Source organism: Echinops telfairi, unplaced genomic scaffold, assembly GCF_000313985.2.
Source record: "Echinops telfairi isolate 266 unplaced genomic scaffold, ASM31398v2 ScPeMD7_7400;HRSCAF=8409, whole genome shotgun sequence".
In the NCBI taxonomy this organism is placed as follows: Eukaryota; Metazoa; Chordata; class Mammalia; order Afrosoricida; family Tenrecidae; genus Echinops; species Echinops telfairi.
In genome coordinates this window covers 21,468,103-21,494,914 of record NW_022111300.1, presented here as the reverse complement: position 1 = coordinate 21,494,914, position 26,812 = coordinate 21,468,103, and the positions used below count along the sequence as shown (strand labels likewise).

Genomic DNA, 26,812 nt, shown 5'->3' with positions numbered 1-26,812 from the left:
CCCTAATGAAACGCTTAAAAAAAATAAAAGTGATCATTTTTTCCCAAGCATTTAACTGACATCAGTGCATGGTGATGGTATTTTACAAACATTCTTTTAACAGAGAAAAAACTAGTGTGCAGGGTTTTCATATGTGTAGTATCAATCCCACGGGACTAGAGTAAGGAAAGAATGATCAGAGCAAAAGGTAGTATTCATTTCAGAAAATCTACACTTCAAAGCTGTTACTTATCCTTTCCCCCAAATCCATGCATGCCTGAAGTGGTTTAAATGATAATTGAATTCTCTATGATAACTTCGATAAACATAAAACTGCGTCACCAAGGGACCTTACTTTGATTTGAAACATGGCTATTATTTCTTGCTGATGTATTAGACCCTAACCCTAATCCACTATCCGTGTGTAGGTGGTGGGGACCAGTGCTCCAAGCTCAGCCAATTGACTGATCTAGCGGACTGCCTGAAAGTGATGCTGTCAAAGAACTTGTGAGTGCTCGGACAAATGAATAATGAAAGAAAGATCAGCAGCCCCGGACACCATGGATGACTAGCAAGTAAGTAGAAGTAGTATGAAGGGGAGGTCGTTATAACAAAGAGCGCCTGGCACTGTAAGCCATGAACTTATGGGATTGTGTCTAGCAGGCTAGAACTCATGCTCCATGCCTCCCTCTCCTGGCACTGAGGGGACAGGAGCTGAGTGATATATTGCCCTATGAGCACACGAACGATTTATGAGCACACATGCCATTCCAGTATGCTCAGATTGTAATTGGGTGAACGAGGCATTTCTCTGATAAATTCCATTATTTCAAGACTTCAGTGAAAAATAGTTGAAAACAAATGGCCAATAATCCCTAAATCACGAAAATAAATACGGACTCCAAGCTCTTTCTCCATCCTTGGCTATTTATTTCATGACTTTATAATCAGTAATCTTGCTATAAGAACAGGATGAATTAAAAAGTGACAGCTGCCTAGACTGCGCTTCAGACCGGGAGAATCTATTATTTTGAAGGTTCTCCACCCTCTGCCTTGAATGCATGACCAGTGTCTATTATTAGCAATTTAAGAATGGAGTTTCCGGAAATGCAAGTGGTCCCATCTAAGCAAGGGCTTACTGGCTTGTGGCTTAGCAAAGATTTCTGGGCATGTGGGGCTGGTCCCTATTTCTCTTGTTTCTCTGCACTTCTGTTTCCAAGGATGGAAGAATCAACCAAATAATAGTGTAACCCAAAGGGCACAGGAAAACAATTCTGTGTTTTCCTATTTTAAAAATGGAGATAGGAAATTTAACACTGGATACTAATTTTTGAAGCTCATATTTTGCTCTTCTAGTCATGCAAATAGCTCACAGGAGGACTATGGGCTGAAAAGGCACCATTTGTTAACGTTTACATGAAGGCTTATTCTATCAGGTTATTTCCTATCTTCTGCAGTTAGTTGAGGGTAAGATGTTTTCTCTATCAGAAAAGAGGAGATAAGCAACGTGTAATGTGATTTGGCTCATCTGACATCGGAACCATGAACTACACACACGTGTTTCTTTGATTTAGCAACCGATCATTGAAGCAGTTCATGTAAGGTGGTGCTTGTTTTGTAGTAAAAATGATGCCAAGTCACAGTGACCCCACAGGACAGAATCTAACCGCCCCATAAGCTTTCACGGGCTGCAGTCTTTATGTGAACCACCAAGTGGGTTTAAACCGATGACCTTTTGGCTAGCAGCTGAATGTCCAACCACTGAGTCACCAGGGATCCTTTCACGAGAGGGTGGAAAAACCAAAGCCAAACCGGTTGCCATTCGGTCAGTTTTGATTTGCAGCAACCCCAGGTGCGCCAGGGTAGAACTGTGCTTCATGCGGTTTTCAATGGCTGCTTCTTCAGAAGTAGATGGCCAGACCTTTTTCCGAGGTGCCCCTGGCTAGACTCTAACCATCTGTCTTTAGGTTAGCAATGGAGCGAATTGACTGCATCACTCACTGTAAGACATACAGCGCTCACATAGTCAACAGTGAGGATGGATGGATAATTCCAAAAATAAAGCTTTTAATCAAGGACCACTGCTAGGTTCCTCTTTGCAGCGCACATGAAGCAGGTGCAAAGACAAGGAGGCCCTGGGAAAGGGGTGCGGAAGGGATGGGAGCTGGGGTCTGGAGAACTATATGCAAGCCCTTCCTGCACGTGACCTTGGATAAGTCATCTAAGGTCACCAAGCTCATGGTTCCTTGACCATGAGAGGAAAATAGTAATAATATCTGATTTTATAGGGTGTGAAGAACAAGTGAAATAATGTGTAGGAAAAACTCACCAGACAACCCTGAGTAGCACTGTTACACAGGGTTTTGAGACTGTAACTCTTCTTTGCATTTTTAGTTGTTGTTTTATTTTTTAATCATTTAATTGGGAGTTAAAAAAATTTTTAGACTGTAAATGTTTACACGAAGGGCTGATGGATTTGAACCACTGACCTTGTGGTTAGGCCACACAGCGTCTATCCCACAGCACATTAGCTATTCTAATGTATGACAAAGGCCCTGTCCTTTGTGAAACGCTTTACAAACGTAACTTCTAGCTGTCAGGATGAGGTAAAAATGACAATATTCTTGCCCTTTTGAAGTTTACAACACCACGATTATACTATTACAACACCACTATCCCTCCTCCTAGCGTGCGTCCCTGAGATTTATGAAAAATAGGAGAAAGCAATACAACAGGTTGTCAGGGTCCCAAGAAAAGAGTCCTGGTTGTACAGGGGGTCACAGTCGGCAGTTTGTAATCACCAGCTGCTCCCTGGGAGAAAGATGAGGTTTCTACTCCAGTAAAGGTTTACAATCTCAGAAACCCACAGGTAGTGGTGGGATTCAGCCGGTTTGCACCAGTTCAATAGAACCAGTATTTCATTTTTTGGTTGAGGTCAGGGAATGGGTTGTGAAAATGGCCTTTTTATAATCAGGGTTCTCTCTAAGGTGAGTGGCTGGGCAGCCCCCCGATGGGGAAACCACAAATCCACATTCCTTATTCGTTTTAAAACATTCATCTGCACAACAGTGTATTCTAAGTGCCTGCAGCAATGTTCACTCTGTCCACAGGTATAAAAAATCAGATGGAACTATGCTTGTAATACTTATTTTTTCATCTCATAAAATTCGTTATACTTCTGATGAAATAGTACATGTTTATTCCCTTGCATTTGTTACTTCAGTAAATAAACGTCTCATGTAAAAAACGTGCCAAACCACCAGAGCGGGACCCACTGTCATCCTTTCAGCTGTGCGTTGTGCTCCAGTCCCCATGAGGGGGTAGGAGGGAATGACGCAATTCTTGAATGTCTTCAAAGAGCTAAACGTGTTGACAGAACAATTGCTATAAGTTCAGCAGAAGCAGGAAGGGGTTTTTCAAAGATGAACATAATATATTCAGAGAAGAAACACCACCTGTTTGGAATGCATCCAACACAATGACTCGTGTCTAATTGGCCTACTTCTAAAGGAATGGATTCCTAATCCTACAATGAAAAGGTGGTTAAGGATCAATCACATAGCCAATGATGCTCTGAGAAAAGTGAAGAATATTGCAAGTGAGGATGCAAATCAAGAAGCAATATGGAATATCTGAAATAACAGTTTTACTGGTCTTTTCTTAGGGGGTGTCTGGTATTATTTCATATTTTTTCATTACTATTTAAAAACCCTCTCCAATAGTTTTGTCTTATTTTATTGCTCTTATTTAATATTAGTTGTATGAGACAGTAAACTACCTTTCGGTACATGCACTTGATAAATAATGAAAATGGTCACTAGGGCAGCGAACTTATTGTTAAATGACTGGAGTCCCTGGAAGGATGGTGACTCCATCCCAAGTTGGTTCAGAGACCATTGGCCATTTAGGCAATGCTGCCCACAAGGACAGTTCTACCCTGTCCTGCAGGGTCACTGTGAGTCAGAGGTGACTCAATGGCAGTAAGTTTGTTTGTTTGTTTTTTCTGAGAGTCCCTAGGTGTCCCGAAGACCAGGCTTCCTACTCAGTAAAGAATGATGATGACTTGGAAGCCCCCAGGAGTGGTTTTACTCTGTCAAGAGGGTCCATAGGAGGGTCACAAAACAGCTCAGCACTGGGCAACTAACTGCAAGGACAGTGTTTAACATTTATCCAAAGGTGCCTTAGAAGAAAGACCTACACACAACATGTCACTCAAACCAACCCAAATCAAACAAATGCCCTCTGGGAGTCAGGAGTTTACGGAGCACCCAGCTTCACCAAATTCCTTGCCTTTGCGCCGGGCCAACTCCAAGTGACTTAGTGGCCCATAGGAGAACTGCCTGTGTAGAATTTCTAAGGTCATCAATCTTTACGGGAGTAGAAAGCCTCATTTTTCTCCTGCAGTATAGCTGGTGGATTTGAACCACCAATGTTGTGGTTCACAGTCCAATACATCACCCACTAGGCCACCAGAGATTAGTGGATTCTGATGGCCGCTCTGAGGTCAGTGCGTACCTGACTGTATCACCAGGGCTCCTACCAAAGCTCGCCGCCCTTGAACTGTGCTGTTTGGGAATACAGAAGGTTGTCATGGTATGGACTGACTTGATGACAAGTGATTTTTAAAACAGTGGTGTATTTCATTTTAGTGACGAGGCTACAGTGCGGAGGAGAGATCCAGGAGTATGGTCTGGAGGTCATTTGGTCGGGCTGTTTGATAAGAACGTATGCAGCTTGGTGCCATTGTTAGACACTTGATGCTGACCTCAGAAGCAGTGATTCAAACTCACTGGCAGTTCCCAGGGAGAGCTGAGGCTAACTGCCCCTGTAACGACCTGCAGGTTGCCATGCAGCTATTTGGCTTTGATTTGGGGGCTTTCTTACCCATGAAAGCAAATATTCACTTTAAAGAAATGTCTGACCCCAATTAATTTGCCAGAAGCTTTTCTTTCACTTCAGATTGCAAATTCGTTCTTTCCTGTTTGTCTGCAGGATTACTAAATTTGATTTCCAAAAGATATGTCTGAGTTTCTACATCATAGACCATTCTTTGTCCTGATATCCATTGATCTCAGTAAGAAGGGGAGGCTAGGCGCATTCAATCCTGCTAAGGTTAAGCAATGGTTGATCTCCTATATTACTCCTTCCTTTAGGGAGCTCTGGGGATGTTGTTGGACAAGCATTGAACTGCTAACCATGAGGATCCTTGGGAGAAAGAGGAAACGACCTATTCCCATAGATATTCACAGTGTTGAACGCCCTATATAGGATCTCTGAGTTGGAATTGACTTGCTGGCCGTGGTTTGACTTGTGCTTGGCTTCTATTTTAAGAAGTAGTTCAAAGCCACCACCTTCTCCACCAAAGGAAGATGACGCTGTCTGCTCTCATAAAGATTTAAAGCCATGGAAACTCTAAGGATCGGTTCTTCTCTAGTCATTATGAGTTGGAATTGACTCAAAAGCAGCCAATTTGGGTTTGGTTTGGATTTTATTCTCATTGTAAGCCTCACTATACCTTGCTGCATTGAGCCATTTCCTTTCTCTGGGGTCAAAATGAGTTTCCTATATGCACGTAGAATAACTGCTCAGAATAAGTATTGTGCTCAACTCTGATTGAATTTTCGTTATTTGAACAGGGGTTAGGAACGTGGGATCAGATAGCTTAAGGATTAGAATTCCTGGTACACTGTTTCATAGTTGTGTTACCCTGGAAGAGTCACGTCAACTCTTTAAATTGATGCCTTTCCTGAGCTAGACAGTAGGGGATGGTAGTACCTACCGACTCCATGAGCTGACTCTAAGGACAAGAACAAATTTTTGTGTAGAAAGCTCTTAACACAGTGCTTAGTATGTGGCACATGTTAAAAATGCTATCTATTATGATTATGAACATTTTTATGTATCTCACTGTAATTGAATAAAGCAATATAGCCGTAAAGATGATAAAGGAGGTGAGACAGCAGTGCATTACGCGTGCTGCCCGGAGAGGTGTGAGGAATTGTCGGGGTCTAATGAAACATAAAGGAAAGAGAAGGAGAATTGAGAACTGGAAGAAGCTGGACATTTTTATGGGCAACCCAAAGCGATGAGAAACATGGAGGGAGGCTATTCAGACAGACTCTGTTTCCATGAGCAGTCTCAAATTCTGCTTTGTTTTCAAAGTACAAATCACATCCAGCTTTCTTCAGTGGATGTGTGAAGTGGTGGCTAAGACAGTTTTATGATCTTAAGTGACCATCAAGCCAATGTGCTTAATCATGTGTACTACGGAAAAAGAATGGTAATGACACACGCTGAGCTTTTCCCTCTGGTGATTTCTTTGTTACAGCTTTAATTAAGAAAAGGTCAACTAGGATGGTAGAAACACTTGCATGTGCTTCAAATTAGGGGGTGGGAGGGAGATGGTGGGAGTGGGTGGGAGGGAGATGGTGTGAGATGACATCATTGCCGTCGGACATGATTGAATCTATAGTGACCTTATTCTTTTCAGATTTCTATACAAGTTTTTTTTTCTTGAGATTCAGTATTTAGTTCGACCAGAGAACATTGAAGTTGCAAATTCATCAGAAATAGGACTAAACCAATCACTCTTTCCTCTTTTAGTTTTGAGAGTCTGTGTTGTGGTAAAATGGAGATACTATTTGATCTCAAAGTTCAGAATATCTGAACAAAGAGGTAGGCTTATGTTAGCTGGGTAGAGACTTTTTAGATCCTGGAAGAGTAGGGTATAGTGTAAGATTAAGTTAGTATGCTGCTAGTTATTTATATACATAAATGATCATTTAGTTATATAAAATATATGACAATAACTACTATATATAACGTATTATATAATAACCGGATATAGCAGGGCATATTACACCATCGCTCTGTATAATATAATTATATGTGTAAAGGGAGACTGGGAAAGCGGGTGAAAGCACAGACAGGGAGGTCAGAAACAGAGGCCAGAGGAGCTCCCTCGTCCGGGTGAATGGGAGCAGAGCTCAAAGAAACTCCCACAGCCAGGATTGCTCCCTCTAAAGGACACTTTCAAGTATTTGTCACAGATATTGCCTCAGAGACCAAGAACTGGCACTATTTGTGGACTACCTTTCCTAGAATCCCTTGCACCAGACATCATGTAGACTGAAGGAACATTACACACTGGATTTAAGGTCTCAGAGTCTCTCATGTCCCCCCGGAAACCCATAAAAGCCTCCAAACAAGGTGCTCAAAGAAAAAGGCAGTCTCTACTGCACCAGGAAGGCTCTCCCCCTTAGTTGGATCTAAATCTGACCAGAGTAATTTTTTCCCCTGATAGGAGACAATGCTTGTTAACTACCTAATATTTATACTATTATTGGGAAATGTTCATCAGTGTATGACAACAGCATCTTACGCGCTATTCTTGAAAATGACTTCTAAAGCATCAGAAGCAGGAATAGGAAGAAACAAACAGTAGAGAAAGAGTTCTAGAAAACAAGGGACACCTGACTGCAGCCCGGCCCATGACCACCGAGTAGCAGACGGCTATGGTGTGTGGGGAAACCCGTTTGAGCTTTATGAAATGGAGTCCTGGAGGAGCGCACATGGAGAAAGGACTTGGCTTCTCTCCTTCAGGCTGGAGGTTCAAGTCCACCCAGAGGAACCTGGAAAGAAAGGCCTGGGGACTATTTCTAAACATCAGGGCAGTCCTCTGACACACCTGGGGGCTTCATGAGTCAGCATTGACTGGATGGCAACTGGCTAACTGTTTTCTGCGAACCAGTGGGGGAAAGAGGATTCTATGCTGAAGGCATGAACCGTTTAAAGACATTTAATGCACTGGCTCATTTGTTAGTTGTAACTGCTGAAAATCCACGAGTCCTCAGTTTAGAGAAATGCATGTTGAGCAGGATTGACGTATTTCTAAGAACTGAAGTTTGCCAAAGAGGTTTGTAAAATAGTCGTCTAAACTAGGTTGAAAAAAATACAAGGAGACTTTAAAGAATGAATGGAAAAATGGAATTACCACTAGAGAATAATGAAAAAAAATTTTTTGAGAATAACGAAATTTTTTCAGTGAACTTTTTGAAGGATCTCCATGGGATGAATCTCCCATGTCACAATAAAATTGAAAAACCTATATGAATACCTTTATCCAAGTACAAAAGGCACTGAATTTCCAGATTTTTTCACACCTGACAAAATAAACTTTGTATATTCTGGGATGTGAAAGCAGACTTGTGTATTTATAGGTGAATTAGGAATTTGTCCCACACTATTCTACCTAAAATGATTTCCCCGATCCAACCTTGAGCTCCCAGTGTTAATCACTGGGCTTTAAATTGTGGAGAATAATTGAAGACAATTCTCCCCGCCGTCATCATTGTTAAAGAAAAGATTTCTGTTTTATTGTCTTAGACATCACTTCCTCTTTTTCATTGCTATTGTAAAAAATGAGATATTGTTTTCCAAATCAGCAGAGAAACCCATTCCCTTGTAATAAGACACATTCTTTGCCATGATTGTGTGTGATTGGGCATGGCCCAGGTCCCATAGACCCACCTGGATGCTAGTATGGACCACGACATGCTTTTACACCACCCACAGGGACATGGGTTAATCACAAAAAGACTTCTTAGTTGAATCCGTGAAAGTGCTTTAGTGACACTTTCAGCATCCTGGGACTTAGCCCCTTGCTGAGACTTCCTGTCACCAGATCAGACTGTCCCTTGGTCTAAGGACAGTCAAGTGGCCAAACCTGCACTAACCATGACGGGTTGTTCCGGAGCATGTTGACATACAACCCGAGGAGAACATGTTCGTCAGCTAGTCTGTCTGCCACATTGAGGCTGTACTGTACCCTGCAATGGGGCAGGAAGAAAGAAAGTGGGGTTAGTCGAGGCAGACAGAGTAGGTGGAACAGGGAGGTGAGAGAAAACCAAGCAGAAGAAGAGGAATAGGCTGTTATGTTCTAGGGAAAACACAAGCAAAATCCAAGCAAGGGCGTTCACAATCCCACCTGACCAATTTGAACAATAAAGACGCCCCTTTACGTTAAGTAAGTTTCACAAGAGCAGATTTGCATTCTTCAAACCACTAAAGGGAAGTCGCTCGTCTGAACAGTTAACACAGTGGGTTGCATGCACAGAGCAAGTATCTGTCCCTGGGACAAAGCGAGACATCCGCTTCGTCACCACCACCAGCAAACAGTGAGTCACGGCACGGATGTGTCTACTGGGAAATAACTATTTGGTGCTGTTAATTGGGTTATAGGAGAACTGCTTGCAAACACAAACCCGTTTTTGTTTTTACAACAAAAGACATCTCTGATTTTAGTGCTGTGAGTTCAGGCTTCTGGCACACTCTCGTCTGTGACTTACCCTTTGCCCTTCAGAAAAGCTGGCGCAGCCCTAGCCAGCCGTTTGCTTTGCTCTACTTCACTGTCCTTGGGAGGAGAGCTAGTTAATAAGACGGAAAGCCAAGAAGAGCGTAAACACGGCAATGCATTCACGAGGAGAAACTGGCAACAGAGACTTCCAAGGTCCCTTTGGACAGTTTTCTTATTCTTTGGAAACCTTCAAGGTGTTTTCAGCTTTCTACAGAGTTCAGCTGGGCGTGAGAACCACAATAGCGGTACAAAACGCTAGCTACCACCATCCCAGATTGGGTCTCTGCTATTTGCTCCAACTGCAAGGATTTACTCGGAGATTTCAGGTGCTTCCGTGTCATGACAATCTACTCCCATGGGTGGCGACCTACCCTGTAAGCGGCAGTTCAGTAGCTCACGAAGTCCTGCCAGTCTGGAGAGCCCGCTGAAGAAGTTGACCTTCACCAGCCTCCTCTAAACTCTCCCACGTCCTGGGTTGACCAGCGACTAGAAAATCACCTAGCGGTTGCTGCCACATTAGACCAGCTCCCCTACTCCAAGTGCAAGGCACCTGACTTTGGATGTGAAGCGGCAAAGAGCATTTTCAGGGCAACAGGGAACTAAACCTCTGCATCTTCTGAAGGAAAGTGATAGAGTGGTGTGTCCTTCCGTGTGTGTTCTTCGTGAGGAGACGACCGGGGAAGAGCCTCTCCTAACGACAAGCTACCGTGTTAGGTTCATTACACCTGATCTTAGCCAAAAGGCCGAGAAGCGATGTCGTGTTAGGCTCATTTAACTCACATGCTAGTTGGAACGAGTTTACATTTCGTTTCATTATAGGACCAGTAGAAATAGAGATAATAATAATGGGACAGTGGCCACCCCCAATCCCCAAGATCTACTACAATGAATAAGAGTGCTTCGTGGAGAAATATTCATTCTCAGCATGACAATTCTATACCGATAACATGCCGAAAGAGCGTGCTTATTTGTAGGTGAATGAAGAGTTTGTCTCCCGACACTATTCCACCTAAAATGCCCTGTGGAGAATGCAGGAACAAGCGGCCCAACTTTGAACACCAAATGCTAATCACTGGGCTTTCTATTGTGAGCTTTCACGCCCACATGTCCAAAAACTAAATTTGTGGCAACCTGGAATGAAAAGATCCTGGAGTTTTTACACACACACAAATTTATGAATGTATATTCAAAGCAGAATGACACACATTGTGGTTGAAGTTCTTATAACAATGCACGCTCCATTGGCTCTAGGATGGAATGGCTAACACATGTAAGCATTCATGCTTGTTGAATGCATGACGGAGTTTTCACTCAGTTCTTCCGAAGTTAGTATTGCTGTCTTAGAAAACACAACTGAATTACCTGGTATGGTACTAAAATCTTTTTCTCCTTAACTCAAAAATACGCCCCGAAGCCATCTTAATGTTAGCCTGCCTGCCTGAGCATGCTGCTGGTTTCACACCAGTCTGTGTGGGATCAAACTTACAATCCACATTTGAAGGACTGGACAGAGACCTTATAGGGTAATGAGTTTGTTAAGGAGAGAGGGTGCAAACGGCTGTACAGCTGGAAGAATTGTAAACAGGACCGCTAAATTGTACATGTAGAAACTATGGTTTTCTAGGAAGGCTCTCCACAAAATAATTCACAAAAATTTCTCTTTTCAAAAGATAAAAAACAACAAAACAGAACACATAACTGAAGATAAGAAAAAAATGACCTTAAAAATGAAATGAGATTAGTGTTGTAGGATAATTTACTTTCCAGATGAGCTTAATGATTTTTCAACTGACTGATCTCCACCTTCTTAATAAGGTGACCAAAAATCTTATCAAAAGGCCACCTTCGATCATCACAGTTGGTGTCATCTGTGAAGGGCCCTCATCCTATCAGCACACAGCATCTGGTTTCCCAGAGCTCATCCGTGTAGCTCAGTCTCCAGCAACTGTGGCTTCCTTGATGCCCAAACGTTGCCTCCAATTCCCTTTTTTCTAAACTCGAGATAGATGGACCTATCCCTCGAGACATGGCTTGCAACGTCAGGGTCATTGGGATGAAAACAGACCTACCGTGTTTCCTACTTCTACACTGTGATCTACTTCTTTTCAACTTAAATCAGTTCCTGGCCCTGTTAGACTTTTTTGTTTCTTAAATCCCAGAAATTGTGGTGATATTTCCTTAAACAACAACAACAACAACAACAACAACAACAACAAATCTCATCTTTATTCAGGTACAACCTGTGATGCTGACTGCATATGAAGATGAAGAAAATAGAGGCAGTAGAGAAGAAAGACACAACAGGATCAAGGGATGAATTATTCTGGTGAAATCTTACGGGAGGAAATTGTATGGCAATACAACTTCACATGTCCTACTCCACTGCCTGGCCACTGGCACAGCGGACGACAGCATGGTGTAGGAGTGGAATGGGCACAATGGCTAGGCAGGGCGGAGCTGTCCAGCTCCAATTCTTTGGGCTTCTCTTCTCCCTCCTCTACTACTTTTGTGAACTTTTGTCTTCTGCTTCTTGTTCTCCTCCATTCTTCTTCCCAGGTCCCTTCTTCTATCAAGTAGATGAGCAGACATTCTACACACACACACACACACACACATACACGAATACACATACACACCTTTCCTTTTGATAATTTTGTTTTGCCAACCTTGGCTTGAGGGAATCATAGAAAGTCTTTTATTTTCCCTCTATCTACTAATGTGATTCTCTGGGAAATATGCAGATGTAAATCTAGAGATTGGAGAAAAACAGTTCTTGGAAAATACGGGGTTGTAGTATTTGCATGTGGTTTTTTTAGAAATAGCTGATTTTTTTAAATAGCTCTAGTAGTTAATATCTAGCACAGAACATTTCTGACTTTTGGATACTGGCTGTTCTCATAAGTTCTGTACTTCCTAGAACTATCCTCAACTTCTTCTCTCCATCACTATTTCTGGGAAGTTAAAAATATGACCAAGTATAGAGGAAGCTAACAACAAGCTAAGTATGAGAAAAACCACAAGACAACAAAGCCACTCTTTCAAAACGATATGCTTCAAGAACACAGGATTGGCTGTAAGACCAGCTTTGCTTAAAACCTGGACATTTTGCCAGAAGCAGAGTTATGAAAGAGTTCTCCTAAGTTATAGAAGTGGTAGTACTACATCATTTATTATGACCCCTCCCAAACAATATATTCGCATAATATTTTGTGTACATGGTGAGAGTCTTAAGCTTTCATTTTTTGACGCTCACAGGTCTGCTTGGAGAAGTTAGGTGACATTCCCAGCTCACCATGGTCGCTGGGATGAAAACACAGACACAGTGCGACCTCTTTCCTTTGGGAGGAATGAGTGCTTCCAGCATGTCAAGGTGCCAGCACGCAACAATGGCTTTCCTGTCCCCCCACTTCTAGCTAGTTCTACATGCTTTGTCCTCAAATAAAAATGCACCCTTCCTTTTAACTTCAGAAATGGGAGCAAGTTGGGGCTCCCCTTGGCCAAGGGTCATACATCTTTTTGAATCTGATTCCTGAGGTGTAGCAAGGCTACCATCCCTGAAAACTCTCTTCGTTTCCTTTCTGTCATATTTTTAGAGTGTCCTAAGCTAACAACATCACACAAAAGTGCCTGTAGTTTTTTCTTAATCATAGAGTGTGTTTTTAAATGCCACTTCTGCTTACAATAGGTGACTGGGTAAAGATCTTATCAGCCCTGGTACCAGAGTGAAAGTGGTTTACATGTGCTAAGGTCTTGAATTTGAAAATGGGGCAAAGGATTCAATGCCATGGATCAAATGTGTCCTCCAAAATATACCAGAGGTCTTCCTGCCCCCTCCTCAAAACCCCAGGAATTTCCCTGGGCAGAGCGGATCTTCTGTAGTGCATATTTGTCCCGCTAGGCGACCATGGAGCAACTCGCTCTGGGTTAGTGCACCCAGTGGTGTTGCCTGGGAAGGTTCTCTCTGGTCTCAGTGAATTTTTTCTTGAAAGCAGTTTCACTTGAACCTCTTTTTGTGATGGCCGATTAAGAGAACAGCATGTGGCTGTGAAATTTTGTTTCCTGATTGGGAAAAATGCCACAGAAACTGTTGTGATGTTGAACACAACTTACAGGGACAGCACTATGGGAAAAACTCAAGTGTATGAGTGGTTTTCTTGTTTCAAAAGCCGGGAAATTTGAATCAGGACAAACCTCATTCTGGATGTCCATCAACTTCCAGAATGGATGAAAATGAACACTTGTAGTGCATTTGGAGTTCATTCCACCAGGTCAGACTGTTAATCAAGCTTTCTATTTAGAGGTTCTGAAAAGATTGCATAACAGTATGCAAAAAAGGCCTGATTTGTGGCAGACTGGGAACTGGTTTTGCCACCACCACAATGCACCTGCTCACGCAGCCATCTCAGTGCACCAGTTTTTGGCAAAAACCAGAATGCCTCTCCTGCTCCACACACCTTACTCACCTGACCTCTCTCTGTATGACTTCTTTTTGTTTCTGTGAATGAAGAGGGACAGGAAAGGACAGCCATTTGAGGATGTAGAAAAGATGAAGGAAATAATGAAGGAGGTGCTGTGAGCCATCCAAACAGATGGGTTTTAAAAATGCTTCCAAGAATGGAATCACAGATTTGACAAACGTATTAAGTGTAATGGAGAGTACTTTGAAAGTGATAAGGTTGCTTTATAAAGAGGAATATGCTGGCTAACTCAGTGATACTGGACTTGGGTGGGCTCTTGTCATTGTTAGTGCAGGGGAGTCCAGCTGGCTCAGACCCATAGTGTCCTTATGTGTAACAGAATGGATCATGTGCCATCCTCAAAATCAGTGCTGTGTTGATCCATCTCATTGAGGGTTTTTCTATCTTTTGCTGCCTCTCTACCAAGCATGATGTTCTTCTCCAGAGACTGGTCCTAATAACATGCCCAAAGTGTAAAAGACCACGCCTTGCCATCTCAAGAGACACTCTGCCTATCCTTCTACGACAGGTTTGTTTGTTCTTCTGATAGTCTCTGGTATATTCAATGTTCTTTACCAACACCATGATTGAAAGGCACCCACTCTTCTTCTATCTTTCTTATTCATTTTCCATTCTTCTCACCAATGTGAGGCAGCTTAAAATGCAATAGCTTTGGTCAAGTACACGGTAAGTGACATATGTGTTTTCGATGTGTCACCCTTATTTAATCCCTGGGGTGCAGACTGCCTCACCTTTTATCTTACAAGAGATCAAAGGAGAGATTAGTTGCACAGAGAGGTGTGAATTTGACTCAAAACAAAAAACAAAAACACCCTGAAGTCCCTGCCAGTGGGGAGATTAATGGCCCTAAAGGACAGGTTAGAACTGCCCCTGTGGGTCTTTTACAGACAGAAAATCTTTATGAGAATACGAAGCCTCATACTGACTGTGGTTAGCAGCCTAAAACACACCTCATCACTTGCTATACCCTTAGGACGCTTGGTTAAAGAAGGGCCATCCATGATCAGAGAGCCAGGAGAAGAAAGCATCCTTTGGACTGGGGAGTCCTTGGGCTGAGAACCTTTTAGACCCAAGGGAGGACTGATGTCAAGACACATGCAGATATTCCAGGATGCTGAAAGGAGATGTGCTCTCTGCTCTAGAGTGGACAGAAAGAGGATACCTTTCCCTAGAGCTGGCACCGTACATTGAACTCTTAGTTTCCCCTCCTGTGAAAGAACGAGCTTCTGTCTGTTAGCATTTACTTGCAGTCTATCTGTTGCAGCTTCACGAGAGAACTAAGACAGCTGGTTACAGGCTGTTTCTCATAGTAAATATGATTTTAAAGTGGTGGTGCGTTTTCCCAGAGGATCCACATTACATAACCCAATTAGGTACTGAGAGATAATTATTAGCACTATGATCAAAAGGAAAGTAATACATGAATAACAGCAAATAAGGGTACCTATTTTTCATTGTCATGGATTGCTCAGGAATTGGATAACTTGGGTGAAGTTTAGGCTTGTAAAGAATGTCTTGTAAAGTTGTTTCCCCTGCTTAAGTAACCATCGATCGTGAATAAACATTTGTCTGGGGCACAGTTTAATAGTTAGGCTATACAGCTAATCTCAATGTGAGCAGACTGAGAGGCTAGGAGTCACTTTGGTCCAATGATCATTGATTTGCTGAAAACTCCTATTGTCCTCTCCTTTTCCAGCTTCCAATACCTTTCATTGGGAATGTAAAGTGGGACATACACGAATGAGCATGAAAAGTAGTTTCTCGATTGGGAAAATGTGTGATTCGTTAAGGTGCGTGTAGAAGGTGAACCCTTCTGAGCGAGTAAGTATCAGGGAAGAAATAACAAGGACGTGGAGTTCCTATTTCAGCCACTACATGTACTATGTTGTACCAAGATACAAATGCAGCAAGGATTGTAGTTTTCTTAAGAGCCTGTAGAACTGTTGGGTGGGTACAGGCCATGTACAGCCAACCACAGGGATTCTACCAAGAGGGCAAAGGTTATCCGGGAAAGCAGATGGCAGCTCTGTTTCTAACGGCGCACACACATTCTCCTGTGGACAATGGCTAGCTGCGTGTGGTGCCCAGTTCAATTCAAGTTTGAAAAACCCCAGCCTTTTAGGGCAGCTGCGGTGCAAGATGGAGTAGAGAATTAGCTACAGATAATTTCACACAACATGCCCAGAAATATCACACGCAGATGAAAGACTGCAGACATCTTCAAGGTAGCACCAGCTGTGGATTTAGAAATTTACCAATTTTTATGATGGAAAAGGGATGGCCTTTAATTGTAGGGAAAAATTTTAGCCATGGAGAAAACTGGTTCTTAGGAGCAAAGGCTGAATTCAGTACTTCATATTGTCCTCAATCCCTTTTTATTAAGAAAGCACACATGTATAAAATTCAGTTTGCACATTTCAAGTCACTTCAGTGGCCTGAGTTGACAGGCCAAGTGGTTTTGGGTAAGCAAAGGCGTTCAAAAACAAAACTGAGAAAGAGACTGGACTGAGGCTTTCTTTCTCTGGTTGAAAAGCACTTCACACACTGAGGCCCTGGGGCGAATAAAGACTTTAAAAGGGTTCAGGTTGGGTGGTGAGCCTCTCCCATGGGCACGTAGAGCCAAAGGTGGTATCTGTAGTTAGATATTTGTTATTAAGATACACCAGCAAATAGCATGCTAGATTGTATTGACAGTCTGTGAATTATTAGTACTTTTTAAATATTTGGCAGAAGGTTAAGATCTAGCTGGATATTACAGATGCTGTATCACAGTCTAAGTCAATATAACAGCCTATTGTTATATCAACTGCAATTCAGAGTGACCCACAGGGCAGAACAGACTTGCCCTCTAGGGTTTCCCAGGCTGTAAATCTCCATAGCAGTGAGCGGCTCATCTTCCTCCTATGGAATGCCTGCAGCAGCTGGTGGGCTTGAAACACTGACCTTTCGGTGAACAGTCCCATTGCACCCTCATTTCTCCTGCATTCGTGGCTACAGCTACAGGAAACCTTGAAGGAATGTCCCTAATAAAGACCCACGGCTCTCAAATTGATGCTGATGCATAGAGACCCTATGGGATGGGGTACAACTGCCACGGGAGTCTCTGAGCCCATAACTCTTTTCAGGAATAGAAAGTCTCATCTTTTCCCCACAATGTTCCTAATAGTGGAGGCAAAAATAATCTACTCAGTCAGATTTCCAGAGTGTCTTTTTTTATGGCCAGTGAAGAAGATGGGCCACAATTAAAGGCAGTTATTTGACACAGGAGAGGATTAGTTCATGTGTCTTTCATATAACACAATAAAAGGATTGTTTTTTTTCAACATAATTAAAATCTCAATCTGAGGCATGTCATCAACAAATGCAGCAGATATTAAGAGGAAGAATGCTACGGGAAGTGAAGGAGGGGAGGAATGATGAGGACCTGGATGCAGGGCCAGCCTTGTATGACCAGTTGCAATAAGGATACGTTAGCTTTCCTTCAGTCTGCATACACAGCCCTTTGCGCTCTGACTGTTGTGGTGATGGTCAATGTCCATAGATCCAGGCATTCTTCAATAAATTCACGCATGTATGAGAAATGTGGCTAGCTTATGGCCAAGAAAATGAACGCATGGACCCTGATTGGTGTCATTAAACCCACTAATGACCTAATGGCTAACCAGCCTTGAGCATACACGCACATGCACTCTTGGGCACAAGAAGGGCTCAAAGTTAAGGGAGAGGTTTGGAGAATACTCTCCTTTCTTTCAAGTCTCGCACACATGAATCGGGCATACAGCTAAAAAAGAATGTAAGGACAGGGAAGATGACAAATGGCATCAGTAACAGAGCTTTATACTCATCGATCTGTGTGAAGTAGATTCCTCGATTATCCAAACACTTCAATGGCGTACGCTAGTGCCTTCTGAACATCAAAGTGGTATATACTTGTAAGAGATCCCAGGAGTTTGTAGTGAGAGATTCTGAGATGGTGATTCTAATTGACCCTCACTCAGCTTTATCTTTCTAAGATCTGTCACAATACTGATGCCTGTAAGTATTATGAGTAAGTGGCATCCGGTAAGATGCCACGTCTGTCTGGCACAGTTCCCATTCTCTCAAGGCTGCCTTAGCCCCGGCAGGCAGTGCTTTGGCTGGTTCAGGTTTTATTCTATTTTAAAAGAGGCAGTGGGAGTTGGGGATGAGGGCAGAGCTCTAGATCAGAGTTCCATGATTTGGTTCCAATCGCAGGAAGAACAGGACCTCGGTCTCGTCCCTGTAGCTACATGTGTATTAATGCATGGTCACGGCAAAACAAACTTCTTTTAAGCACTGGGCCTCTGCCAACACCATCAAGTATAGAAATTAAGTGCTGACAGCCTGAAATTGGTTTTGAAAGTGCTACTTCAATAGGAATCTGATTGCCCTATCTAGGGGGATAGATTGGTCAGGCCCACGGCTTAGAAAAGTATAAATCTTTGAGTCTTTCACTCCAGTAAGACGCAGCTATGCGATGTTGACCTAGTCTTGCTCAATTAATGTTAATGATTGTTCCAAGGCACTCCTTAACTCAAGAGTCTTAAGAATCACCACCTAGGGTCTTGCAAATTGTACAAAACAGAGACCCATCCAGTCGGTGCTCTTGCATTCGAGGGGGAACCCAAAAATACCCAGAGTTTTTTTCCCCAAAGCTATGTATTTAATTTTTCTTTTCAAAACAACTGTATCACCTTCAAAGTACTCTCCATTACATTTAGTACATTGGTCAAATCTGCGATTCTATTCTTGGAAACATTTTTCAAACTCATCTGTTTGGATAGCACCTCCCTCATTTTTTTCTTCACCTCTTCCATGTTGTCAAATCACTGTCTTTTCGAGTCTCTCTGCATTTGTGAAAACAAAAAGAAGTTGCATGGATCGAGGGCAGGTGGGTAAGGTGCATGGGGCAAGAGAGGCATGCTGTTTTGTGTCCACAACTGGCACACTGAGATGGCTGTATGAGCTGGTGCATTCTCGTGGTGGCATAAGCAACCCCCGCCCCCATCTGCCACAAATCAGGCCTTTTTTTTTGGCGCACACTGTTATGTGATCTGTTCAGAACCTCTAATTAGAAAGCTTGATTAAGTGTTTGACCGAGTGGAATGAATTCCAAATGCACTATCCCCCTCATATCAAAATAAAACCAAATGAGCACCTTCTTGCTCTTTGACTTCACTTGACAAACTTTCTTTGGCTGAGGTGAGATGGCGTCTTCCACTGGCTTGATGGATGTTTGCTTTTGGGATCCTAAGAATAGCCCCATGTCTCCTGACTAGTAATGACCTGGGGAAAAGTCTGGGTTGCCTTGGAGCTGTTCTTTCAAAGCACAGCATGGTCCCACTCAACGATCTTTTTCCTGGTCAGTGAGAACCTGAGGTACAAATTTCACGGCAACTCTTCTCATTCCCAAATTTTCTGCTAAAATTTACTGAACCAAGCTCCAAGATAGGCCAGATAACTTCCTCATCTCTTTCTCCAATGGTCCATCATTGATCTCTGAGCACAAGTGCACAAATTTTGTCGACATTTTCAGCTGTTTGGGAAGTTGATGAACATGCAGAACGAAGTTTGTCATCAATTGACATTTCACTGCTCTTGAAATGAGAAAACCACGTGTACACTTGAGTTTTTCCCATAGTGTTGTCCTTGTAAAGTTGTGTCCAACATCACAACAGTTCCAGAGGTATTTTTCCCAAGCAGGAAACAAAATTTCACAGCTGCACTGCTGTTCTCTTAAATCGCCCATTAGGATAAAAGAGGTTTGAGCAAAACTGCTTTTACAAAAAAGTTTACTGTGACCAGAGAGAACCTTCCGAGGTGAAGCCACTGGGTGCACTAGCACTGGTTGCAAATTGCTCACTGCTTGCCTAGTGGGAAAAATGCATACTATGCTAGATAGAGCTTTTTTCTGCTTTGTGTGTGTGTGTGTGTGTGTGTGTGCGTGCGTGTGTGCATACCCCTGCATATATGCACCATATGCATATTGATGTGAGGTTATGAAATTGATTGGAATACAAGAAAATAAGTGGAAAAGAAAGACAAGCGCCAAGTCTTGTTCAAGTTAGAAATTCTCAATAGAATCTCATTAAACCCCAAAGACCTTCAGCTCCCCTGAAACAGGAGGACTTTCGTGATGAAACGGAATGCCTAGCAGTCTAGCTATGGAGCTACTCTTACAATGAGGGACTCCTGGCTGGGATACTGACCATTCCCTGAGATCAGCTGGCTGACATACAGCATTATGAGTGAATGCTCATTAGCCACAGGGCACTTATCCCCTCAGCTAACCTGAGGGATGCAAACAATGAGACCTCAGTACAACCTCCCATGGACAGAGCATGGCCCACTCAGCGAGGAAAGATGTTCATGCAGACAGCTTTATTGAACAACACCCTTTAAACACAAACGAGAGGCCAACCTCTACGTTGAGAAAATGAACTGCAAGCTTTAAACAATGTGTCTGTGGTTCACACAGAACATTCCAAAAGGACTGGAAATGGGGAAGAAGGAAATGATCACATTTTGGGTTAGTGAGCACCCTGGAGGAAACAGAACAGCTCAAAGGATTATAGGGATGTGTTAGGTAGAAGAAGTCATGTTATCCATCTAGACGCATCCACCATAAGCACCGTCCGAGCTGAAATGATATAAAATGACCTTCAGTAAGGATGGGTCTCTCTGGGCTTGGCATTTGCAGAATGCAGGACTTCCTCAAATATGCACAACATTTTTCAAAATACTAGGTGAGGGCTTCCCTAGACAGAGGCACAGGCCTGTGTCACTCCCAGACTTTAGCGTTTAGGACGGTGGCCTGCATTTGCTGGTGGTTCTGAACGGAGTGTGGGTGAGGGAGCTCCTGAGGGTCCAGCCACAGCACCCACAGTTCTCTTCACGCCCCTCATTGCAACCTTGCTTCCTTCGTACCAGTGAAACACGGGGTCCCCCCACTCACTCTTGACTGCTAATTCCCGTTTATGGGGAACATCGTTATCTCAGGTTCCCGCCGATGTGCAAATACAGAAACAAAGGGGAAACATAGCAGTACTCTGACTTACACTGTCTTCACATCCTCACGAGGAGGTACCAAGATACGACAGTGAAATTGGTACTTCAGAAAGCTCTTCGGGGAAATGATTAATTATGTTTGCTGGTGAAATATGAGGCTGCGCTTCGTCTGGCCCTGCTGATAGGCATTGAGATATCAGGCTCACGCACTCACTCCACTTTCCTTACCTTTGCGGCTGCGCTCCTGTGAGCATTCTTCTGGTATTTACAACATCATTCTCTAGTTCTTTGGCCATGGTATGTGATGAACTGACTTGGAACACCTCTTGAGCCCTGCATGTTTCTAATACATAACTCTTAAGGTGTCGCCGGTTCACCTGCTCTTTGTTCATAAGGGGGTGGACTCTGTCCAAGAAGATGTGACCCATAGTCACCTCGCTGACACCCCTCTTCTCGGCCCCTCCCGTTCTTGTTCTTTTTCATGAAATGACTTAGAAGGAAACTACATTGCTAAGGTTTGGTCTTCAGAGTCTAACCTCAATAATCCCTCAAAGAGGATTCTCTTCCATCTGGAGCTTTAAATGATGAGATGTTTCAAGGTACATATAATTACACAGCATAGCTCCTCAAAATCCCTACTCTGTCTTACATAGATCACTACAAGAGCAGTGATGGTCACATTCTCAACAAGATATAATGCACGTGTGTCCATAGTAAAATATAAGCTTATCTTGTATTCCTACTGTCAGTAGCTTATTATAAATGCCAGAAGACTGATGCATAAAGCCAACAGCTTTCTTCAAATGCATCCGAATGAATACTATGAAACACTCATGAGATATTTATAAACTGTTTCTACAACAATCTTGGGTGTTGTTATTGTGGTAAGTGGATAGGCAATGAAACATTTGATGTTTTAAGAATTTTGACATGTAAAATTTAGTGACATCAATTACACTCATCATGTTGTTCATCAGCAATCTGGTTCCAAATTTTTACACCAGTGTTTTTACTGTTTATTTTGCCACAGGATCAAGGCTTATCACCAAAGAGAGGATGTATTTCAAAACAATATTGGAACTTACCTCCTTGTAATAAAAGGGCTTCCTGAGGAGGGGACAGAGTGGGAGAAGAGGGTGTCATTCATGCTGGTGACAGGTCTGGGAGGCCTAGAACAAAGGATCGGCAATTAAAAGCCACACACAAACATGGAAACGATCCTCCATCTCTCTAGGAAAGTGACTAGAGAGAGCCAAGTTTTATTTTGCCCAGGACCAAACATGAAACTTTAACTTTTCAAACTACACTCATTAAGTACTTTGTTACGGATTGAATTGCATCCTCCTCAATAACACAGAGTGAAGTCCTGACCTCTCCTTCTTCCTTTCTGGCCTTGTTTGGACATCTGGTCTCTGAAGATGTTACCAGTTAACATGAGGTTGTGCTGGAGAAGGGTGAACCCTAATCCAATATGGGTGAGGTCCTATAACAGAGAGGGGACACAGACATAGAGGGAAGGTGGCCATGGAGGCGTAGATTGAAGAGATTCATGATAAGCCACTGAATGACAAGGCTTCCAAGAACCACCAGAAGTTGGGAAGAAGCAAGAAAGGATCTGCTCTCCCACCCTGGAGTCTTCAGAGTGTATGGTCCTATTGACACCTTGATCTTCAACTTCTAGCCCCCAGAAGTCACAACACATTTCTGTTGTTTTAAGTCACTTTATTAGTGTTAATTTTTTTGGCCGTCTTTTAGGAAAGGAATATATCTTTTAAAGTCACATGATTTCTGAGAATACATCATCTCAGTTAAACACCGAGAGAGATTTCTGGACACCACAGGAATGGGTATCCGTGCGCTCTGCGTCCTGGCGCGTCCTTCAGTCCTATTCTCTAAGGATGTTGAGGCAGCCTTCCGTGCACTGCCGTCTCAAGGCAGAGCCTCTGAACACTCGATGACTATTAGGATCGACAGAATGTCTGAGACGGGGAAAACTTTATTCTGTGTCCAACAAGGCCATTGCTCCTCTTCCAATGGGATCAGTCTGGGTAGATCCTGAGCTGTATCTGGAAAACTACAGAATCAGTGTGATTTATCTACTTTTTGTTCTATGTGAAGATATGATTAAGCTCTGTAAGGGTTTAAGGATTTATTAAGTTGTTACCATCTGGGTGATCCACATAGTAAGTAACATGTATGGTATAAGGCATACCACAAACTTCCCTTTTTTTTAATCAGGATGAAAAAAAGATAGGCTTCCATATTCCCCAGAATTGCCCTCGGCTTTTGCCACCTGCTCTGTCCAAGTCAGTCACCCTGTCTTCTCGTTTTCACCCCTACTGTCACGCTTTTCCTGCCACCAATGTCTTGAATTTAAAATAAGGTTTTGATTAGAAACAATAGATTTGATTTTAAAAAATAGCGAAGATTCTGATCTCATCTCCAAGCAAATTTTAGTTTCCCTGTTTCTTGCCAGGAAGCTACCGCATGGGAAGACAGGGCGGATTTAGAATCCAGAAGACGAGGTCTCTGGCGGAGCAGGGCATCACTCTGAATCAGAGTGTGCCGGCTTTGAGATCATTCTACACTTGAGCTTCGCAGGATACGAGGCATTTCGAAGATGGGACATTAGCGTAGTCTTTGGAATCTATTTATGCTCACTTGGTTGAAAATTAAGCTTGCAAATGATTTCATCTTTATTTTAGGAAACCAGAGTAACTTTGGGATTCCATGATTCTGGAAAGAAGGGAGATTTATTTATTCAAGTTTACTTATGGGAATGGACACTATGCTGTGCAGCATTAAAATGTTGACATTATATACAAAATCTCCTAGGCATTTTTGTTTCTTAGTACGTTGTACAGAATTGTTTTCTAAGATTTTAAAAGAAACATTATTGGTTGGATGAGGTCAAAATCATACGGTCACCCATCGATACACGCATCAGCAAAAATACATATTTAATTATCTAAAAAATAAAATCAAAGAGAAGAAGAAAATTGATTCACTGTTTCATTTACTCTAATCAGTTTAGCTCACGTTCTGAAACTACCTTTTTGTTTTGCGTTACTTACCTGGCATGTGACTTTGACGCAAGTGAGCGACATCGTGCTAGATTGAAACTGATTCTGCCTCGAGGTGGATATCACCATTTGAAAAGAATCACGCCAAGTTTACACACACGTCCTTTGTGAATTATGAATGTTTAGGGGAAATCAATGAAACATCTTCACTGTAGCTTTGTAGGGCTGATAATATAATTTATCCCACATTTGTGGTTTCCATTTTTATTTCAAGTTTCTGATCTTGAGCTATCACCAGGAAATGAGAATACAAGCGGAAGTAGTTATCTGCCAGGTTGTGTTTTCAAAAAACTAACCTGATAAATTTACTATATTTAACCTGGTGACTGCCTGCAAAACTGAAAAGGCTGCTTTTCATGATGAGAAAAGGTTCATTAGGAGGCCCGCAAAGGCTGATTATGGCCCCACATGGTGTCCCCAGAGGGACTGAAGTTGATAGTTCCTCAATAATTAAATGGCAAATAACTCTATTGAATGATTGGGTCATATTGGGAATCTAAAACATATGTATCCCTATGTAACTGTAGTAGAAATAGCTCCACAAGCCAGGGTAAGACACAAGGAGGGGCCTTTTATAAAGTCCGCTTTCTGGACAAGACCTCCTTCCCCATTGTGGAGATTCTGCCTCGTGACAACCCCAGGTAGTGCAGAGTAGAACTGCCCCACAGGATTTCCCCTGGCTCTGATCTTTACAAGTCCAGTCTCCAGGACTTCCTTCTGCGGTGCTGCTGCTTAGCTTTGAACTACTAACCTTAGGTCAGTAGTCAAAGGCCTTCAGGAACTTTCCTTCTGTGCCTCTTAACCACTGACAGTCATGATGATAAATCTTTGTAAGTGCATTATGGATATTGGATTACTTACCAAGTATCACTTTTGGCAGCAAAAAAAATGGATAGAATAACGACCATTAATCACATTAACTTTTATAAGCCATACAATAGTTAAGAACAAATGCCCAATAGCATCTACCTGCTCATTTCTACTTAAGGAACACTTTATGACTGGAAGTATTCTTTCTGTATGTGTGCAAAATCCCTTGGATCTAGTAAAATAAAAATGTTTTGAGTGTGTGGTATGGTTAATTTCCATTCTGAAGGGCGTGTGGTGTATGTGTGATTGTAGTACTACCTCAAAACCCAAACCAAACTTACTGCCAATAGATGGTGCCAGACTATTAAAAGATATGGCATAAAGCTTGAAGCCAAGCAAGCAGCCATCTAGCAGGGAAGCAACAAAGCCCACATGGAAGAAGCATATCAGTCTATATGATTATGAGGTGTTTATGGGAACAGACATCAGAATTCTAAAACTAAACAACCTCATGGAGGTGATGGAGAGGGGTCAAGCTAGAGACCCAGAGCCCATCTGTGGATAACTGGATGTCCCTGCACAGAGGGGCTGTGCAGAAGAGAAAATGTGCATCCAGGGGGCAGTTTATCACAAGCAAAGTACACAACACTCCTCTAGTTCTTCAATTCTTCCTCCCCCTATTATGATCTCAGTCCAATCTCACAAGTCTTGCTAGACTGATGTACAGACAGTGGCACAGACGAAAGCTTTCAATATACAGAATTCAGGAAAGACAAACTCCCTCAGAAACAGTAGTAGGAGCAATGGTTCCTGGAGGATAGGGGAAGGGAGGGAAGGGGGAACAGATAGCAATGAGGGTAGAATAACCCCCGTCAGGGGAAGAATAATAGGATAGTAGGTGAAGGGAAAGAATGGGTGGTGTAAGATATGTCTAAATAATAATGACAATACATAATATGCCAAGGGTTCACGGAGGTGGCAAGGTGGGGGAGGGAGGGAAAAAAAGAGGAGCTGATATCAAAGGGTTCAAGAAGAAAGATAATGTTTAGAAATCGTTGATGCCCAATTACATGTCCGCTTGAGATAATGGATATATGGTTTGTTGTAATATATGTAAGAGCCCCCAATAAAATGATTTATTAAAAAAAACCAAACTCACTGCCATTTAATTAAGTCTGACTACAGGGCAAGGTAGAACTTCTCCTGTGCATTTTTGAGATAGCAATTCTTTATGAGCACAGAAAGCCTCATCTTTCTGTAATTATTCTACAGATTCAATCTGTTTTGTATCTATTGTATCTATCTCTACAGCCCGATGGCGTAGTGGTTCTGTGGTGGACTGCTAACCACAAGGTGAGCAGTTTGAATAGCAGCTGCTCCAAAGGAGAGAGACGGGGCTTTCTAGTCCCGTAAAGAGTTCCAGTCTCAGCAACTCACAGGGCCAGTTCTAGCTTGTCCAGCAGGGTTGCTATGAGTCGACATTGACTTGATGTCAAAGTAGACTGAGACGTCTACTTTTATAAGGTTCACTCACATTGTTGCCATTTTTCATACTTAAAAGTTCATATTGAAATTTTAAGTAGATGTTGAAAATATTTACTGATTTATTAAGTATGCACCAGGTATAAGCTATCCATTTTTGTCTATACCTTATAATAATTTTGACTGCTTAAGGTTAGATGTAATTTCTAATAGAAGAGTTGCATCACCTTTAAGTACAAATCACCAAGCAACAAGATGTAAAACGACTATGCAATGCTCAACATTAAATTGCATATCCAAAGGGTTCATAACATTATTCATATTTCAGGAATACAGAGGACAGATAATTATCCTTCTCTTAAAAAAATTGTATAACATGCTCTCTATCTGGGTAGTGTCTTATGAGAATTTGTTCTATGTTCACAAGGAAACAATTTTGTAGTAACAAAGAAGAAAAATCCTTTGAGTCTATAACAATTCCCTCCTCAGTTCAGCGAACACATGGCTTAGTATGTTCACCAGTGCTGCCAAAGCTCACTGCTCCATTCTTCCTGTTGTGTATAAACTTATCCACGTGTGTAAATCACATCCCAAACCAA

The 26,812-nt window shown here is 42.3% G+C and overlaps 1 protein-coding gene across 13 annotated transcripts in view; it reads right to left on the bottom strand.

Moving 5' to 3' along the window:
* Positions 1-26,812, bottom strand: part of DTNA (dystrobrevin alpha) — a 373,548-nt gene that overhangs the window by 57,850 nt on the left and 288,886 nt on the right. For 3 of the 13 annotated variants that reach the window (XM_045296186.1, XM_004702946.2, XM_045296190.1), the window contains exons 11-12: positions 24,783-24,791; positions 21,924-22,007 (exon numbers count right to left, since the gene is read on the bottom strand). In XM_045296186.1, the coding sequence (XP_045152121.1) occupies positions 21,924-22,007; positions 24,783-24,791 (93 nt within the window). Of the gene's footprint in view, positions 1-8,714; positions 8,808-9,326; positions 9,405-20,188; positions 20,471-21,923; positions 22,008-24,782; positions 24,792-26,812 lie in introns of those variants that run through there. The other 10 variants (XM_045296187.1, XM_004702949.2, XM_045296191.1 and 7 more) reach the window with 7 other exon arrangements.